Source organism: Osmerus mordax, chromosome 9 (assembly GCF_038355195.1).
Source record: "Osmerus mordax isolate fOsmMor3 chromosome 9, fOsmMor3.pri, whole genome shotgun sequence".
In the NCBI taxonomy this organism is placed as follows: Eukaryota; Metazoa; Chordata; class Actinopteri; order Osmeriformes; family Osmeridae; genus Osmerus; species Osmerus mordax.
In genome coordinates, this window is record NC_090058.1 from 12,947,940 (window position 1) to 12,967,490 (window position 19,551).

Here is a 19,551-nt window from a genome sequence, read left to right on the forward strand (position 1 = left end):
TAGCAAGCCTTTAAGGATTATCACTATTCTGTTTCTAGACTCTCTTGACTGTTTTTCGTTTTTGGGGTATTCTGGTTTTCCTAAGATATCCTGTTTGCCGATCACCTGACCGCTTTTTTCCTACCTTGACTTTGAACCTGCGCATTGGGTCGCATTGGATTTGTTTACTGGACCTTGTTTAATAAACTGTTTCACCAGCAACTGCAGCCGTGTCTGCCTCAAGTAATACCATGGGATTAAATAGTGCTTTCTTTTACAGTACAGTTTCAATTTGCTTACTGAGGAAATTGTCATGTTTTACTTCGTAACGTTGCCGAATAAACATGATACACATTTGTTTATTGCATGAGAAAGGGAATAAACAGTTTCAAATGATATGGTAAGAGCCTGGTAATACCATGTCAACAAACAGACTTTCCTTTTACAGTACAGTTTTAGCTTACTTACTGAGTAAATTGTCATGCTTTACTTAGTAAAGTTGTGTAACATATGTTTCATTATAATGACATGGACAGTGGAATATTCTAATACAAAGGATATGATAAGATCTTGGTAATACCATGGAAACTATCACAGCATTTTTTTATGTATGTACAGTTTCAGCGTACTAACTGAGGAAATTGTTAAAACATCTGCTACAACGTACCCAGTATTTAAGATGTACCATGATAGTAGAGGAAAACTGTTCCTGCGGAGGTAGTTACTAGCCAGTTAAGTAAATGGGTGTAGCCATGATCATTAACTATATAAGAAAGGGTAATTTATTGGAAAGTATTGTCTTAATTTCTAGAAAGTACATAATAACACTTGGACCGTTACCATTTTGAACCTTGGATAACTACAGGGTAAAAGTGGAGGAGTAATTTAGTTGTAGTTTGTAGTTACCTACTAACTACTACTGAAAAATATCCAATAATATACTTTAATTAACCATACATCTCCAGAGTAAATACAACACTTAGAGTTACAGTACCTACTTACTACCAGTGGTAATTACACAATGATAAACAAACATTTACCAGTTAAATACTTTGTGCTGTGTCTCTCTTTCCCTGTCTGTCTAAATGCTCCCTCAGTGTTTGGGTTTGTTTACCAAAGGTGCCAATGACCATCAACAGTTCTGGAGGTCAGAGGTTTATTTCATGTGGAACAGCAAAAAAGCAGGACTCATTGTTGAAACATCTGTTTTCCATTTACCCAGACACCCATACTCACACACACACACACACACTATGGGCATGACCATATTCCCGCTCTTATGTAACTCAGTTGTCAAATGGGTTCTGTGGAGGATCCATTGTCATCTATGAACCAGACATGTTGTTTAGTTTGCAGGCACAAAGCTCTCACCAACAGGAAGCACAGAGGGATCCAAGCAGAAATGTCAAACAGAAACTCCTACAATCCCTCTGTCAAACAGACATGCTTTCCAGAATGGAAAGCTGGGGAACATACATCACCCTTCCCTAAAAACAATCTGGCACCACATGGTATGTCGACTTGGAATGAAAAAACATTCTCCTTGCTTTTTTTTCAATCTTCTGAAACATTTCCTCTGCAGAACCTTTCTGGGACCTGGGCCAAGTATGACAATGAGGCCATGCAGTTCCTGTTCATCTGGTGGGTGATTGCGTTTGATAGAAGGGGCCTACCTCGCACCTATACGTAGACACAGTCATGAAAATTGACACATAGCCTACTTTACTTCACAGTCTGCACCCATACATACACACACAGAGAACTGACTGAAAACTCAAGCAACTATAGATACTTAAACATATTTCCCATTCCCAAAATGTGTCAAACAGCTATGGAATAATGAGACAGGGTGTGTACCATGCAAACGTTTCATAGAGGGACACCTGTCTAAAATGTATGTCCAATAGGTGTCCCAGCACCTTGTAAAGAGCTTTAGTGAAGCAGCTTTTGGGGTCACATGCCTGTGTCTTTTAAGATTGGGAGTAGGTGCCGCTCAGTGATGGATATGTATTGTTCAGAGTTACAGCATTTAACTGCAGATCAAGGTTGCAGGTTTAACTCCCTCTGTACATTGCTTTGGATAAAAGCATATATGCTAAATGAAGAAAATAAATGATAAATGAAAGAATAAAACTAGGGACACAAGCTCACTGAAAGTCAGTGGACAGCTGTGTGGCATGTAATGTGATGGCTGTTTGAGATGTTGCTCTATGGATAAATGAATGTCTTCACAGCTTTGTACTTTTACACACACACACACACAAAACAAGGGGTTCAAACTACAGGGTTTTGTCGCTGACATGCCTCCTAGTGGACATAGCTTTGAAACATCCATGTTGGCATAAAGAATGCAGTGGAGTGAACAATGCCACGTGCATAGCTTTCACATACGTACATATGTACAGGTACGAAACTGGAGTATATTGAGGTCTTAACTTGTACATAATTGGTTCCTCAGCTCCTTCACTCTCTCACCATTCCTCTCAAAAGGTATCTTGTAGAGTAGAGTTGCTTTATTGCCATCTGAGTAATCTTCAGCACTTTATCGTTTGTGGAGATCCTGACGGTGTTGACATTTTGAAGATGTCGTCTTGTATGACTGAACTTTGAATATCTTTCAGTCCAATAGCTTTGTTTGCTATTTGTTGTTTGCTGCCAAAATTACAACTGTCAAGTTCTTGTTGAGCAGTGAAATCTCTTCTGCCACCACCAGGGGGCAGATGCTCAGTCCTGGACAGGAAATCCAGCACACTAGTCAATGTATTCTACATATATTCTGAGAAGTGAAGTTTACTGGAACACTAGTGTGAAGGAATACATCATTTTAAGAAGCAGACAGAACAGACTTTTTTCATGATCCTTCTACTACCACTCTTGGCAGTACTTCCATTCTATCTTCTATAATATTTGGTTTACAACCTTAAAAAGGGTTCAAGGCAAGACAGGCAAGTTTTAGCTTCAGTTTGAAAGGATTTCAACAAAAATATCCCACCCCCTCCCTTAAGAGCCACCCCTCCAAAACACATGAACACGCTGCCTGACTACTGCCGGAAGGAAGAGAGACAGACAGACAAGTAGCCCGTCCAATCATTGCATTCGGTCTGAATACTGTCCAATCATTCGTGCCAGTCTGGTTTTACGGTCCTGTGACGCGCAAATATATCGAATTGATTGAATTTTACTGTCAAACCTTTCTATTTATCGGTTGCTATAAGGATATACAAAGTCCACATAGGGATGAAATTACTCACCTAACATTATGTGATCTTTCTTATCAGCCATCTTATTTAGTGAATGGCTTAGTAAATATTTACATCAAGAGACTCCAGGGTAGATGAATGAGATCATCATGAAAATCCATCTCTTTATTGTAGGTGTGTAGCCCAGCTGAGGTGGTTGAAAAGCGGGTTAATTAATATTAGAATACTAATTTACTTATGTTGGTACGGAGCCCCTAAAGGGACATGAACTTCTGGTGCGCACGAGAAGGTTTCTGGTGCGCACGAGAAGGTTTCTGGTGCGCACGAGAAAGTATCTTCTCAGACACTGTTACTTGTAGGCGAGGTGGAGGCTCGAAAACCACATTATTTGGTGGCCGGTGGATCACCAATAAAAACTGTGCGAGTTGCAGCATATTGCTGCTGCCATCAACTGTGCCAGTGATATCCCGAGTCGAGATACAATTTGAAAACAAAAGCGTTCTGTTATGAACAGTATTAAAGTTTGGACTGATAACGAGGACGTAGAGTGCAGCGATTGTGCCGGAGCTTATAACTGTATTTCCAGTTTTTGACATATGATATATGCACATTATTAAAGAAATATATTTAGTTATACGCTGTGTTCTGCAGTTATCTAAAGGTAGGATATATGATGTTATCCTGTATTCCATGCAGTCAGGGCATCTCCTCCTGCACCCATTTTGACAATGTCATGTTGAGACAGCCACGTTTATAAATGAGACCCCTGGTCAAGACTGTTGTATCCCTTGCGCCAAAACAGACAACACAACTGCAAAATTCGTTTTTAATGTCTGTCTAGATAATATGGTGATGACGACTCGCAAGCAAACTTTTAATGTCCTTATAAGTCATTTCCACGCATGAAAACAGCAGATCTAATGCACGCGTCTGTCCACCAGATACTTAAGCGTGCTAACGAGGAAGTTTCTCGTGCGCACCAGAAAGTATCTCGTGCGCACCAGAAAGTATCTCGTGCGCACCACAAACTTTCTCGTGCTCACCAGAAAGTTTCTCGTGTGCACCAGATTTCTTTATATTGCAAGCAAAACCATTAACTATTAACTTTTTTCCACAAATAATTATGTTGCTTGCATGGGGATTTGGTTATGGATAAAGGTACAAGAATCCCTCACATGTAGTGAGATTATTTCCTGGTTGAAGTAGATTGTTTTTGCGTTGGCCTATGTCAATGATTCTTTGTATTTGAAACTGGAATAAGCAAATTACTTCCAAAGATGCACAGCTACTTTGTATAATACTATGTGCATGCAAAATCTGAAATACTACAGCCATTCCAATGTAGCTGCTTTCCAATGTTGAATTCTAGGTGGGTAGTGTACAGATGTAAAGAGACACACTGGTATGAAACCAAAATGTTTATCATTAAGAAAAAGGTTGACTATACAATACATGTAACAGTAAACAATTACAAATCAGAACAATGCTGAAGGATTCACCAAATTTCAAGATAATACATTTACATTACATTTTACATTTATGCATTTAGCAGACACTTTTATCCAAAGCGACTTCCAAGAGAGAGTTTTACAAAAGTGCATAGGTCACTGATCATAACGAGATAGCCCCAAACATTGCAGGTAGCCAAACATGAAGCATACATTGTGAAAACCAAATAAGTCCCAAAGGGAAGAACAATAAGAGCATGTAGTTAGACAAGTTACAATTAAACAGCAAGAACCTCAAAAGTGCAAGAGTATACCTGTGGAAAAAAGCAAGCAACAATAATATATTTCACGGCGAGTACAATAATTTTAAGACAGTTACAACAAACCAACAAGTCTCTCAATAAGAGACATTGTGATCCTGGAGGAAATTAACATCAGGTCCAGCCAATCATTCCTAAGTACCATTGTACTCCCGGAACAAGTGCGTCTAATACACTAAAATTAGCATAATACAAGTTAACTGATCAATTGAACTGACAACAAACATCCTCTGAAATGCACGTATATAGATTTGCTGTACAATACATACATTCTTGACTGATTTATTTTTTCCCCCTTTTAGATGGGTTTGCCAACTTAAAAAAAATACAATACAACTGTGTCAGTTGAAACCTGCTATCATTGCATATTATCATCAGATACCAAATTTTTACTTAAGGATAGGGATTTTAACCAAATGGCATGGACTAAACTATGTTTATCAGCTGCAGTTTCCTTAGTTTCCAAATAGGTGACAAATATCCACTGACTCCCCATTATGTATTTGACATTTGAAATTCAAACCAAATGTCCTCCAATTCTTTGGGCAGCTTCAGCTTAATATCCTGTATTGAATTCACTTGACCGCCAAGTCTCTATTCCTTTCTCACATGTTGAATGACGATCCATTGTCGTTGTTGGACCCCTCTGCAGATCTGCGCCCTAAGATGTAGAGGTCTGATATCTGAGTCGAGGATTGACCTGAGTAGATGTACTTCTTCCCCAGGCACCACATGTCTTCCAGAATCTTGCGGAGGTGGCTTCGGAACTTCACCCCGATGAAGGCGTAGAGGAAGGGATTGAGGCAGCAGTGCAGGTAGGCCAGACTCCTGGTGATGCTCAGAGTGGTGATCTTCACCTGTTCTTCCTCACACCCCCGTACCTTAAACAACCCTACCGTGTGGAACAGAAGAGCCACATTGTAGGGCAAGTGGCACAGAATGAAAACCACCACCACAGTCAGGACCACAGTTAGCGCCTTTTGTCTCTGGGCATTCTGTGCCCGCAGCAAGGTCCAGGCAGTGCTGGAGTACGAGATCAACATGACCACGAGAGGCAAAAGGAAACCGATGGACACCTGCAGACTAGGCACCAGCACTTTCATCAGCACGGCGGTCTTAGTGTCATCAATCTGCATCTGGCACTCTGTCGAGGTGTCCCCCGGAAGATTGTTTTCAGTCAGCTTACTGTAGTAAACCGACGGGATGGTCAATGTCACGGCCAACGCCCAGACGGCCAGGCAGATGAGACGGCTGTAGGTCTGTAACCGAGAGCGAATGCCGAAGAAGCGCCTTGCCTGGACGATCGCAATGTAGCGGTCACAGCTGATGCAGGCTAGCAGGAGCATGCTGCTGTAGAGGTTGATGCTGTATGCGCCTCCCGCCATCTTACAGACCAGGTGGCCCATGCTCCAGGCATTCCTCTCGTTGTGTATGATGAGCGGGAGGGCAAGAACAAAAAGCAGATCGGCAAAGGCCACGTTTAGGAGGTACACATCCGTCATAGTCTTGGCCTGCTTGTAGTAGGCATATGTGACAATCACCAACACATTGCCCAACAGGCCAAAAACGCAGATGAAGGAATGGATGTAGGTTTGTATTATGATTTCCATTGACTTTTTGACGTACAGCTGACAAGGAGGCGCCGTATCATTGTCGGTATAATTGTAAATGATGTCATTGTAATCATAATCTTCATCATTGAAGGTCATGGTTTTTGCCCTGTGGAAGAAAAAATAAATGAATTTCGAGCAAAGAAAAACCACATTCAGTTTCCAAAGCTTTCTGACTATTTAAAAATAAAAGGTTTTTCAGTGGCTAGTCAGTCAAGCCACTTCAGAGGTACGTTTGCCTGAAGGCAAAGTCTTCTTCTCTAAGAGAAAGTTTGAGAGTTGATGTTATCAATTCATGACCCATTTTCTCTTTGAATTTATGCCATCTGAAGGAACATGTGGCAACACATGAAGGCGTATATACCTCTGTCTGATTCTTCGCTGATTTGATTATTATCAGACCTTTGACAATAAACACCACAGCACATTCAGATGCCCTAAAAACGATCTAAAAAGATGCATCTAAGACAAGGATCAGAAAATATCCCCCAAAAGCCTGTGGGTTGAATGTAACAAATAGACTATTGAGTGCAGTTTCAGTCCCAAAGGTGTGAAGATGGTGTTTTGCAAAATGATTCAGGTAATAATGTACTGCACTTTGATGCACCCTTTGCGTTCAGTTACATTATTGCACTTGTCTATAATTTGAAGATTATTTGTGAAACTTTCATTGTATATCTAGGAATGCTTACCAATAAAGTAATATTGTAGCAATGACATATAGTAATTGTGTTTACATTTTCCAAATGTTTGTAATAGGCAGTGGTTTAAATATGTTTCTCTCCCAGTTCAGTACATGCAGCACAACCTTGCTTTTAAGTTAATCTTGACAAACTAATGCAATCAAACAGCATAATTCAGTCAGTAACAATGGCATGACCCGTCTTAAACACATTTCATCCAAGCATAGACTTTTTACCTTTTCCTTTTTATATTGTGGATATTTTGTGTACAGATTTTGGATATATGTATGTTTTGAAAATGTTAAATCAATCAACATTGAAGTTGATAAACTACATGCCTGAATTTCCCCATTGTGGGACGAATAAAGGTTTATCTTATCTTACCTGCAAATGAAATGTCTCAGGAGTAAAAAGGTGGAAAAAAGTCCAGTTCAAACGTCCTCTTAAAACCAAAGAAAGTCTAATTAAAACAATTCATTAACTGTTTTTTTTGTATTAATGTAGCTTGCTAATGGCAAAGTACATAAAAAGTATATATACTGGTAGTAATGTGGAACTCTACAGCATCAGATGATTTCTTCAGAAGAGATGCTCGTGAGCTATGGAGGAAACAGGTCAGAATGGTAGATATCTCACTGCTGGTTGCTGACTGTGCTATTGGGTGGTGCAATGTGAATACACATTTTTTTTTGTATCCTCCCTTCCTCATCATCTCATTTCCATGCACTTATTTCTGCTGTACCACCTTTGTGAGGTTCAAACTTTCACTAAACTGTCAAGGCAGTATTACAGTATCCAGCTTGTGTGAAGATGGTTTCTATGTTGTCAGCTGAGGGAAGAAATAAATAGTTTGTCCACTGCAGGAAGGCCAGTTCACCTACTGGCCTTCCTGCATGGTATATATGAGCCACACAGAGAGCTCACAATAACAAGGGTAAGGACAAGACAAACACTGGATAGAAAACAGGAACCTAAATACACAGAACCAAACTAGACACAGGTGGACACAATGACACTAACGAGAACTGAAACCACTGAACGAGATACAGGTGAAGACAATAGGTGTGTTCGACTTCATGCAGCGCCGGCGGCGCCGACAGCCGGCTGCAGCCGGCTGCCTTGAAGCTGAGAATGCCATTGGCTGCTTCAAGTCAGCCTGACTTGAAGCAGCCAATAGCATTCTCAACTTCAAGGCACCGCCGGTCCTGCATGAAGTCGAACACACCTATGAAAGACAGGAAAACACTAGGGCAGGGCAAAACCAAAAACAGGGGGGCATGGCTGTGGCCGTGACACATTTTGACATTTTGCATCACAAGCCTTACATTCATCCTTTATTTTTGAGTGCATGGATGATGAATTGCATTTAAAATATTTTAAGCTTAAAAGACTTGATTGCTGAAGGTGTCAGAATAAATACAAAACACGCGTCAAAGTTGTTGTGTGTGAGTCTGGCCAATCACGAAATGTGTGTCTGACTGACTGAGTGACTTAGTGACTAACTTGAATGGGAATACACTGCCCAATGCAGTCTTACAATATCAATCAAAATACAACTTTTACTCTCATAATGCAAGAAATCTGCTGGCTAAATAAGATGTAACACGATATTACCTACAAAACACAAGTTCTTGAGCTTTTTGTGTCGGATTTACCTCAGAGTGAATCTCTGACTTTGCACTTCCCAGCTCAACGCCTTACCAGAACAACTGTCAAGAAGGCTGACATTTCTTGTTCAGGTATGTTTATATTTATATTTAATGGCCAGTGTCCAGAAGGCTGATATTTCATCCATATATAGTATCAAATGAATGTCCAGTGTCAAGAAGGCTGACATGTTGTCAGAAACACTGAAACACAGATACAGAGAGGGAGAGAGAAATAACTTTTAACTCCTTGTTAAATGTTATGATATGTTAAAATGTCCATTCAATATGGACTGCTTTGGCAATACTGCTCAACCCGAACTGTATAGAGAGAGAGAGAGAGAGAGAGAGAGAGAGAGAGAGAGAGAGAGAGAGAGAGAGAGAGAGAGAGAGAGAGAGAGAGAGAGAGAGAGAGAGAGAGAGAGAGAGAGAGAGAGAGAGAGAGAGAGAGAGAGAGAGAGAGAGAGAGAGAGAGATTCATGGCGTTATAGTATGACGATGATGATAAAACACTGTCATTCAGACTGACTGAATGATGCTGTACTTATTCCAAATGGCCACTAGATAGAGCCAACAGACGTCCTTCGTGCAACACGGGCAGTGGAAAACCACACACAAGGACAATTATTTTCTTTAAGCATTTGAAAGTCTTAACAGTCGTTATAGAACCAATGACATATTTCTTTACCATATAGGCCACAGTATAATTTATTGTATTCCCTTTTTGACCTTGTATAGTATAACAGTAGCATGTTCCTTTATAAAAAAACTTGTGATCTTTATTATAAAGTAGATTATAAAATGACGTTTACAAAAATATGAATTAGTCTGTCATCATAGGCCATTGTGCAACCAGAACGCACCGCGCACTGATGTGGTTCAATAGTTGAAGCAATGAGGGAGGGAGCACGACAGGTACAACACATTTACCACACATTCACCTCACCAGATATTCGTTCTAGCAACACACATGAAGACTTGCCATTTCTACTCGCTCTTCGGGGAAGAGTTAAATCTCCATCATGAGTAAATCTAACACGTCAAAAATAAAGAATTTATTTCATAAATCTAAGTCACTAGATAAAAAAAACAAGGATGGAGAACACTCTATGTATTCGGAATCATTCAGAGATGGGGAACCTGCCAAACCGATCCCAAGATCTTCGACTTCACCATCAAGTCCAACATTTGATAGCCCACGGGACGCGACGCTGTCGGGCAATATGGTACCAACAAGCCCGAGGAAAAAGAAGGCAAAAAGATTCCTATCCTTCAAGTTAAAGAAGAACAAATCAAACGACTCTGCAGGAGATGACCTTTTTTTCAATGAGGAACTTGACAGCTTCAAAAGGCAAATGTGAGTAGGCTAAATGACAAAATCAGAATCAGAATGGGTTTTTATTCGCCATGAAAGTTTGCACAGACAAGGAATTTACTTTGGCCGAAAGATTCCGACCGTGTGCTTGGTGTTTATCAACAATAGTAGGCTATCAAGCACTACGAAAAGCACCGTAGCTTCAGTTTAAAAGTCAGTGTGTTGTATCTCAAATGGAACTATTCGTTATGGGCGGTGAGGTAAAACTGTGGTAGGCCTACCACCTGAGGAACCAGGAGGTCCAGGTGCATTTTCTGTGTAGTTCAGAGGTAGTGATCCCAGTTATAACCATAATGTTGTAAAAACTTACAATATAAATGTAAACATAGAGGGAGGACTAAGCCCCGTCCTCGGGTCCCACTTGTCTTCAGTACTGACAAGCATCAGATGTTAATGAACAAAGGTCTACAAGGATTGGCCGTGTATTAACATCAATATTGCGTAGGTCTTATTGAGCTCTGGATGAATTATGTTATGTTCTCCAGTGTGGTCCCCAGTGCCTCTTCTGCTCCCTTCTTACTCCTCGTCCTTGTCCTCCATTAAAATATGGCTTTTAGTCTCTGGGGTTCCCACTTCAGAACATTATTTTAAAGTTAGACATTTTTAGCTTCATAACTTTAGGTACATAGTATAGAGTCACTATCTTTATCAACACATAGGAAAAACTTTAGAGGATAATATTTTTTTCTTGAAATACCTTTAATTAATATTAATAGTCATACATCTCAAAGCATAAAAGTATGTATTTTAACTCAATTTCCATGAGATGTTTTTTTTAATCTGGAAACAATGTTCTTGATTCACGTCAAGTCAAAGTTAAGATATGTCTTTCAGAGCAGGGTGAATCAGGGACTTTTTAAAAATACTGGGCTTAAATTATTTTCAATGGATTGCCATGACAGTGAAATCAAATGCAATAAAGCTGTGTCTTTTATACAGTAGCAGAAGTCTATGTCTGGTCATCTCCACAATTATTACTATAGTTACTTCACTGAAGCAGTGTGTTGAATACATTTCCACATTGTGATATCAAGGGGTGTGTTGTGAGAATGAACAACTGAGAATTACTGTTTTACCCCTGGCAGTCTGATTAACCAATGATGTGTCAAGTTCCTCCTTGGCTAGTTTAGTCTTGTTTTTGTGGAGAGGAGACCGCAGAAACAGGATCAGTTGAGTTTTTAAATAGACGAGGTTATAAGGCATGTAAATCTTTCAATCATGTATGGTTTAGGGTGTGAGACTCAGTCATGTTAGGAGTGGGTAGTTAAAAAGGAATTCAGGAATCCATGTAGTTTGGATCCAAACTCAATAAATAGAAATACCTACATTAAATCCTATACTTTTTCTCAGACTCATATTAAACTGCCATGCCACCAAACAAGATGTCGAAAGTTAACTATGACCTAATGGTTTTGCTTTCAGCAGTCATCTGTATTTTAACTTTCACAAACACTGTGCCGCCCATTGCACAAGTCTAAAGCCATGCAAAGATGCATTGAGACATCAGACCTTGATATTTCTTAACATCCTTGATGGACAGGTTAGGATTTAGGTTTTACTAACAACCTTTTGTTGGATAAAATACAGCCTTTTATCCTTAGCATGATGCCTTACTAGATCCAAAACCTGCTGCACCAGTAACGAGAGCAACATTTCCCTGTCCCTGTCCAATCAGATGAGCCACTGCTTGATGTCTGGTGGATGCACACACGTGAATGAATGTGAAGGATCTACAGTATTCGGCTGCATGCAGAGCACAATAACCTAATTAGCCAGGGACACACCCACTAAAGCACAGACACGTGTGCACATATTGACACATGCACACACATCCAGCATATCAGGTGTTCTCAAAATGAATAACATTACACTTCCTGTTTGCTTAGTAAGCATTTTTTTTATCATTTTCTCTAGAGGCTTCATGCTACATTGAAATGCTTTGGTCTTGGGAAATATAATAAGGAGATAAACATGTAGGGACAGCCGTTGAAGTATTCCAGTTGTCTTATCTATGGACTCCACTCACTTTTTACCCAGGTCACAAAATCACAAAGCAGTTTATCAATACGTTTGCCTATATCTGTTTCCATAAGTGTGAAGTGGGATGCAAAGTGTTCTAAACCACTCTCTGTCAACAAACTAAAGGACATGACAGCCTGTGCCCCACTGTCCTTCGGTGACCAAAGTGAATGAATTCATAGGAATACAGAGAATGCTAAGAGGAAAATGACAATGAATACAATTATCTAAAAACTGAAACGTTTAAATCCTTCATTTTCTCCCACTTCAGCCAATACATTTGTATACCGCACATAGTAAGTGTCCCACACCATGTAGAGGAAACTATCAGAAATATTCCACCACATACTCTACACAGGCAGCATTCCCACTGCTCTGAACTCTGTACTGTGGTTGCCGCTTAAGGGAAGGGGCGTGGACTAAGGAGGTATCTGAGAAAACGGCATTTTGAAAAACACTTGCAGTTTCCACACTGTTGAAGGATTAATGGTTAAGCTGTATAGTCATGCTCTATGGCAGGTAATATGACACACAGGGAATCATTTCCTGTGTGTCATATTAGATAAAGATGGTTATGTTCCCTAAATTAAACTGTGAGAATTACGTTATGTGATAAACTTAACCAGACTGTAGAACATTCTACTATTGTGTCGTGAAGTTGGTAGCTTTATATCAATGCTATGATATGCAAATGCTATGATAGCATGAAGCAGGTGCTATTATATTTGCATTGGGTCACAGTGTTCATGTAGTGAGAGAACATTTGCAGATTGAATATGCTGTGACAGTCAACTTCCTATCACAGAAGCTCACCCTAACACATAAAGGATTGTTTTGTTCAGCTGTTCAGTGAGATTGCTAGGGAACACAAAATAACAAACACAAACAAAGTGAAAGCCAGATTATTCAAACTAGAACAGTTTCACTTTGTTTGTGTTTGCAACTATCTCTACTTTGATTCTGGCTACCACAATTTCAGTTTTTGTGTTTAATGTGACCTGTGAATGATCAAAATACACATGTATGTGAAGCAACAAGTTTAGGCAAGTGTGTCAGGAATGAATCTCTTTCAGTATTATCAGTCAACTTCATGGCTTTGACTTTCATTCTGAAGTACGTTAAACACAAAAACTGAAATTGCTAGCCAGAATCAAAGCAGAGATAGCTCACATCAGGATACATCTTAAAGGAAGTATACTGTTACAGTATAAACACAAACAAAGTGAAACTGTTGTAGTTTGAATAATCTGACTTTTACTTTTTTTTTCGTGTCAAGCTTCATTTGATTTCCAAAAAATGAGTCATTCTAGAGGAACGTACTTTCAGCCAGTATAGACTTGATTACAGGGTCTTTCCTTTGGATCTGTAGATAAGACACTGATTAATTCCTACTTTTCTCCAGAGTGACCCATAGCATTTATTGTTTCTAAAATTAGATAAGTAAACATATATTAACTACAAAAAATGTGTAGATATGTTTAGCAGTTTATTAAATTCACATTGACTTAAATCGACTAAAATGTTGAACAAGGTTAAACAAAAAATAAGCAACTATATAATCAACCTAGCTGAGGTTGAAAGAAGGAAGGCACGTCATTTGTATGATTTGTACAGGCATTGAGTATAACTACAGAGCTTACAGACTACAGAGCATATCTTGAATGCCCATCTCAGTTTGTTCAGGAGGGGTGGGGTCAGGAGATGTTAATGGAGGGAGGGGTTAAGGAGCGAGTGAGGAAAAGGAAGGTGAGAGAGGGGGTTGAGTTGGAAGGGCTTGAAGGGGGTTGAAGGGAGAGTTGGGTGCATCAAACAAACAAAATCAAACCTGTCTGCGTGTGCTCATCATCTGTGAGGCATTCTGCTTGGGGCAGTAGAGAAGATTGAGTGATGAGATTACCTTACCTTACCTGTCAGCATGCCAGACATCTGAAGTGGATAGTGTTAAAAACGTCCCAATCCGCTTCCCAATACTACTGTTTTCTAAAGGTTAATAGTAGTAATATGCTAATCCTGAGGGACAATACTAAACATGTCTATCTCTGTCCCACCAAACACTTCCATACTTTTGTTGACAGGGTCGTTAGGGTAGAGGCAGCTCCTCTACTGGTGCTCACACTTGATGAGAGTGAGGAGGGTCTCCTTTAATCTTTTTTTTTTTATGTCTACCTAAGTCATGATCTGTCTATGGTTACGTAGCGCCATTGAGCACGTCCCATGGGATGCCATCAATGGGATGGCACAAATGGGACACTGTCTTTAAACAACTTTGATGCTTGGTCTACATAATAATAGATCGATTCTTGATAGTAGAGCCCACATGGGTAACTCGATGATTGTTGAATTCTGCATCGTGGTAAAAAAAGAAGGCGTTCTGCAGTTATACCTGTGTCTGAGAACAACCAGACAGAAATGCCCCCCCAAAATTGTCCAGTAGCCTTGACCTCTTTAGTAAAAAAGAGTTTTGAAAGACTGCTGAAAAGAGAGCTTCTTATAAAGGAAAATGAACTTGACCCTCTTCAGTTTGCATACAGGGCAAGGCGGGGGGTAGAGGGTGCCACGGCCACTTTGTTGAACCTGGTACCTGGTTCAACACCTGGTTTAATCACCTGGAAGGAGTCAAGACCCATATTAGACTTTTCTTTGTTGATTTTTCTGAGTTATTATGTTAGGGAAAGTCAGGTTAGTTTAGGAGTTGAGTTTAAATGTTATTTGAGTAGCTTATGCAAACTTGAACAGGTTATTTTCAATAGACTGTTCTCTATTGTCTGTGTGTGTGTGTGTGTGTGTGTGTGTGTGTGTGTGTGTGTGTGTGTGTGTGTGTGTTTAAGTAGGTATGTTGTATGGCTATAGTGGTCAAAGTGTGTTGCAGCTGCCTCTCTAATAGTCAATAAAGCAAGGGAGGAGCTCACGTCCCTCTCTTTCTGCTGAGCTGACATGTAAACATGACCTTCCACACACACACACATGCAAACATACATACGCGCACACGCACACATGCATACACACACACATGCACACACACACATCCAGCTTATCCACACAAACGCATTCCCTTGCCTCCCTGTCACACACACAGAGCTCTCCAAACAACACGATATCCAGTACCAAACTAAGTGGCTCATTCCAGCTTAATAATGAGAAGGCAATTCCATGGCTAGAATATTGGGCATGACCAAAGTAACAGTTTAATTAGCTGCAACAAATCATTAAGACAAAAGCCCTGCCTGTGAGCTCGACATGGTGGGATGATCTCCCCGTTCAACGACGCATCTTTCAGTCACGGCTGTCCTTCCAACGAGGTCTGAAGACACAACTTACAACTCTAATGAAATCATCTTACGGGCATCTGCACTTAGCTGTCCATCTTGTGATACGTGTCAAACGGACATTTTCGTCATGTTATATTTGAGATTCTGTTGTAGCGCTGCATTGTAAACACATACTGCTCCTATGACATTTATTATAACATTGTAGATGACTGTAGGACACAGATAAAAACACAGACCATTTCTTGTAAAAAAAAAAAATGTTAAAACAGCTCGCACTTATGGTCCTTGATCATCTTCAGGTGAACTGTATGCATTGTGGAAGACGGCAGGTACAGGTGAGGGGAGTGGTGAGGGAAGATATCTATCAGCCCGTTGGATCCACACCCGAGCCATGTACGGACTTCCAACAAGACAGGCTGTGTCTCGTTGAGGGATTTATTGAATGATTAGAGAAATCAGAAAGAAATCGTGTTCTCCTTTCAAGGACTTCTGGTGCCCTAAAATAGACAATAAACAAAAAGGGCTTTGTTCTCTGAATAATTCATTCTATATGAATGAAAGTACATTCAAATAAAAGTAGACAGTCTGCACTTGTTGACTTCTGTTTCCCACAATGCAACACACTTCACAGTGTAAATCAGTAAATACAGTAAGCCTAAATAAGTGAAATTGTAGACATACTGTCATCTTGCCATATATTGTGTTACATCACAGCATTCATGCATCCACAGATGTCTATCTTTATGTAAAGGAGTGGAAGAGAGATAGAGAAAAAAAAATAGAGATTTTACAATGTTTGCTTAGTATTCTTCCTTGTTACTATCATTGTAAACAGTCTAATTTTACTGTTGCTTGGTCACTTATTTACAAATTTTACTGTTGCTTGGTCACTTGTTTCATGCCAATAAAGGCTTTTCTGTATGGAACTGGAGAGAGAGAGAGAGAGAAAGAGAGAGAGAGAGAGAGAGAGAGAGAGAGAGAGAGAGAGAGAGAGAGAGAGAGAGAGAGAGAGAGAGAGAGAGAGAGAGAGAGAGAGAGAGAGAGAGAGAGAGAGAGAGAGAGAGAGAGAGAGAGAGAGTGAGTAATCAGCTTTCTGTCTGCACACATCCAAAGTCAACATGTCAGGTTTATGAGCTGGTTGTGTAACCTGGGAAATGAAATCACACTTTATCCTGGTAACATAACAACTTTCAATGTATCCCGTGGTGATTACATAGTTGATAAAAGTTTGATGTGAGATGTTGCCTATATTGTGTAAGGCTATCACCTAGCACCTTGTAAAGCTGCAGTTTGGAAAAGAAGATAATCCCAACATGAAATTGAATATTTATGTATTTACCAAATTTGATTTGGTTGAGAATTGAGTGTTAGATTCAGGGAATTTGCTTTGTTTTTCTCCTTTCACTGTGCTTCAGGATGAGTGAACTGAAAATCTGTGGATTATTAGGTTTTAAAAAGTAGTCATTTGTGTGTCGTTTTACACTACAAGCTCAAAGCCAGTATTCCTTAGCCTACTTATAGCGCGGATAGACGGTCAAATGACAGATGAGTCTTCAAGGGACACTTTTCCTGAAACGTAATGATCGCAAGATGGCACTTCTTGCATGGAGCCAAAGGCAATATAGGCGGGGTCGAGACGTCCGAGGAGCGGGAACGTCCGATAGGTGAGGTTAGGTTTCCTATAGTCATTTCTGTGCATACTACTATTTAGTCAATTTTAAATGCTAATCTGCATTTCATAGAATAAAGCAAATAAATACAAATCTGTACTAAAATATAATGGAAACTTACTCAAAACAACTTTATTTTTTGTCTTACGCTTCAAAGCAGTGATCTTTTAAACTCAAGCAAAAGTAAGTGTTGGAGCCCATTGTAAACTACCGAACTCCCTGCCATCAGAATCAGAATAAAGTTAAAACGCCAAGTAGTTCACACCACAAGGAATTTACTTTGGTGGGCAGGTTCATACAGTAAACATCAATCTTCAAAGTGTTTTGAAAGTGTGTTCTGCAGTTTGCTCAAGATTTACCTGGAAGAAACCAAGGATCCTTCAGTAACCGCTGTGAGTCATCATCTCAGAGTATAATGGAGAAGGACTCTGTGTTCGACTTCCCTCCATCTCTTGTTCTAGTTTACTTAGTCCTTCAGGGTCCTTTGTATGGCTCTGATCACGTGTGTGTGTGTTACATGTGTGTGTGCAGGTGTTGTCAGGTGGCTAAGTGGTTAGGGAGTCTGGCTAGTAATCTGAAGGTAACCGGTTCGATTCTTGGCTCTGCAAAATGACGTTATGTCCTTGGGCAAGGCACTTCACCCTACATGCCTCGGGGGGAATGTCCCTGTACTTACTGTAAGTCGCTCTGGATAAGAGTGTCTGCTAAATGTATTGTAAATGTATTTCTGATTTGAAACTAATGGGAATCATTTTAGTTTTGAGACATAAAACCTTTGGTTTTGTTTTCCAGTCACTGAGTCTTGTATCTGGATGATTCCATAATACTATTGCATCGTAAAGAGGTGAGTCTGCTTGACTCAATCGGTTCCCTAGTTAACGCTTAACACCAACTCTGTTGCTTCTGACTAAAAGTTTCACACATCATTAGCACCCCACAGTGAAAAAAACTCTTCATTACTCCTCATACTTGCAGCTAGAATCTTGTCTCAATCTGAAGTAGTTAATGCATTTTAACATCTCTGAACACGTCTTGGTTGTGAACTTGGCTTACAATAGTGGAATCTGGTTTCTTTAAAGAGTGAATTCAAAAGCACAAATCAGAACAATAGTTTTTGTCGTGGTGAATACTGCACTCCTCAGTTCTTTGTGCAACATGGAGTCAACTAAATATGTGATGGCGAAGGTGACGAAAACCACGCCTCCCAAAAGTAGATTCGGGCTTTCTTTCACATGCATGTCCCAGAATGCTCAGCGGCACACTAACTGCACACACCTAGATGTAACTTGTGATTCAGCCGTTAGGAGGGAATGTTGTCTATTTCTCTTTGTGCCTCCTCTTGTTGTTTGCCTGGAGACATGGACAGAGATAAAGGGAGGGTGCACTGTATACACCCACTTTTTCTGACCCCGACCCAAGACAGCGGTAAAAAGGATCTTACTGTGTTCTTGTATAACAAAATGAAAAATTCCAGACTGTATTTCAGACTACATCTGTCTGGAAAGTGAATTAAGAACATGTTCGAATTAAGAAAAATCTTATTGTCAGTGTATAAATGTAGTTTTTGGTGTGATACAACAGAGATGACTCTGTCTTTGCCCCCCCCCCCCATCTATCTATCTTTCTCTGTCTCTTCCTCCTTCCTCTCTTTGGCTAACACTCCCTCTACTCCACCCCTCACTATCCCTCTCTCTGCCTGCTGCCCCCCCCCCCCCCCCCCCTCTGTTTCTGTCCCCAACTTCAACAGGAGCTATGACCAGATGAGTGTGATGACAGAATGCAGCATGAGGACTGACCTGGACGAGTCAGACCTCAGACCTGAAACCAAATCCATGATGAACTTGGACATGGCTCACTTCCGCAGCCCCACTTCTCCCTCCAAGCACAGAAAGGTCTGTCAGTCCGTTTTTCTTTTTCAATGTTAAGTTTCCATTTAGTACATATTACCATTTTAAACCATGTTTTAAAATGTTTTGTTTTGTACTGTGCTGTACTTGTACTTCCCCTGTTGGAGGACACAAAAGTTAATAAATTAGTACAAAACTGAAGCGCATTGTAGACAGCATTAGCACTGCTCTTAAAAGTTCTGCATTTGAAACAAACCTGAGCTTTGTAGTGCTTGTTTGTTTTGTGATAAGAAAGGAAGCTTTAATTCTCTCTGCTACACAATTAGTATGAATTGGACCTACTGCACAGATGCTTAATAATACTGGGATTTAATGAGTATGCTTGCTATCATCGCTAGCTAGCCACATTCCCAGAAGTCAAGACGTTAGTCAAATCCCACCAAATGCGTGAGTGAGAGAGTGGCGAAAAAAAAACGTTTTAATTT

General features: G+C 40.1%; 2 protein-coding genes across 2 annotated transcripts in view; one reads left to right on the forward strand and one right to left on the reverse strand.

The window, feature by feature from the left end:
- Positions 1-4,640: 4,640 nt before the first annotated feature.
- On the reverse strand, positions 4,641-7,753 carry ccr6b (chemokine (C-C motif) receptor 6b). The gene has a single exon (XM_067243403.1). It carries the CDS (start codon positions 6,654-6,656, stop codon positions 5,553-5,555), a length of 1,104 nt encoding a protein of 367 aa, XP_067099504.1. The 5' UTR covers positions 6,657-7,753; the 3' UTR covers positions 4,641-5,552.
- A 2,090-nt stretch (positions 7,754-9,843) lies between these two features.
- The window catches only part of crybg1a (crystallin beta-gamma domain containing 1a), a 32,196-nt gene continuing 22,488 nt past the window's right edge, over positions 9,844-19,551 (forward strand). Inside the window, exons 1-2 of the mRNA XM_067242766.1 lie at positions 9,844-10,243; positions 18,967-19,111. Of these exons, the coding sequence (XP_067098867.1) occupies positions 9,909-10,243; positions 18,967-19,111 (480 nt within the window). The 5' untranslated portion in view covers positions 9,844-9,908. The remainder of the gene's footprint in view (positions 10,244-18,966; positions 19,112-19,551) is intronic.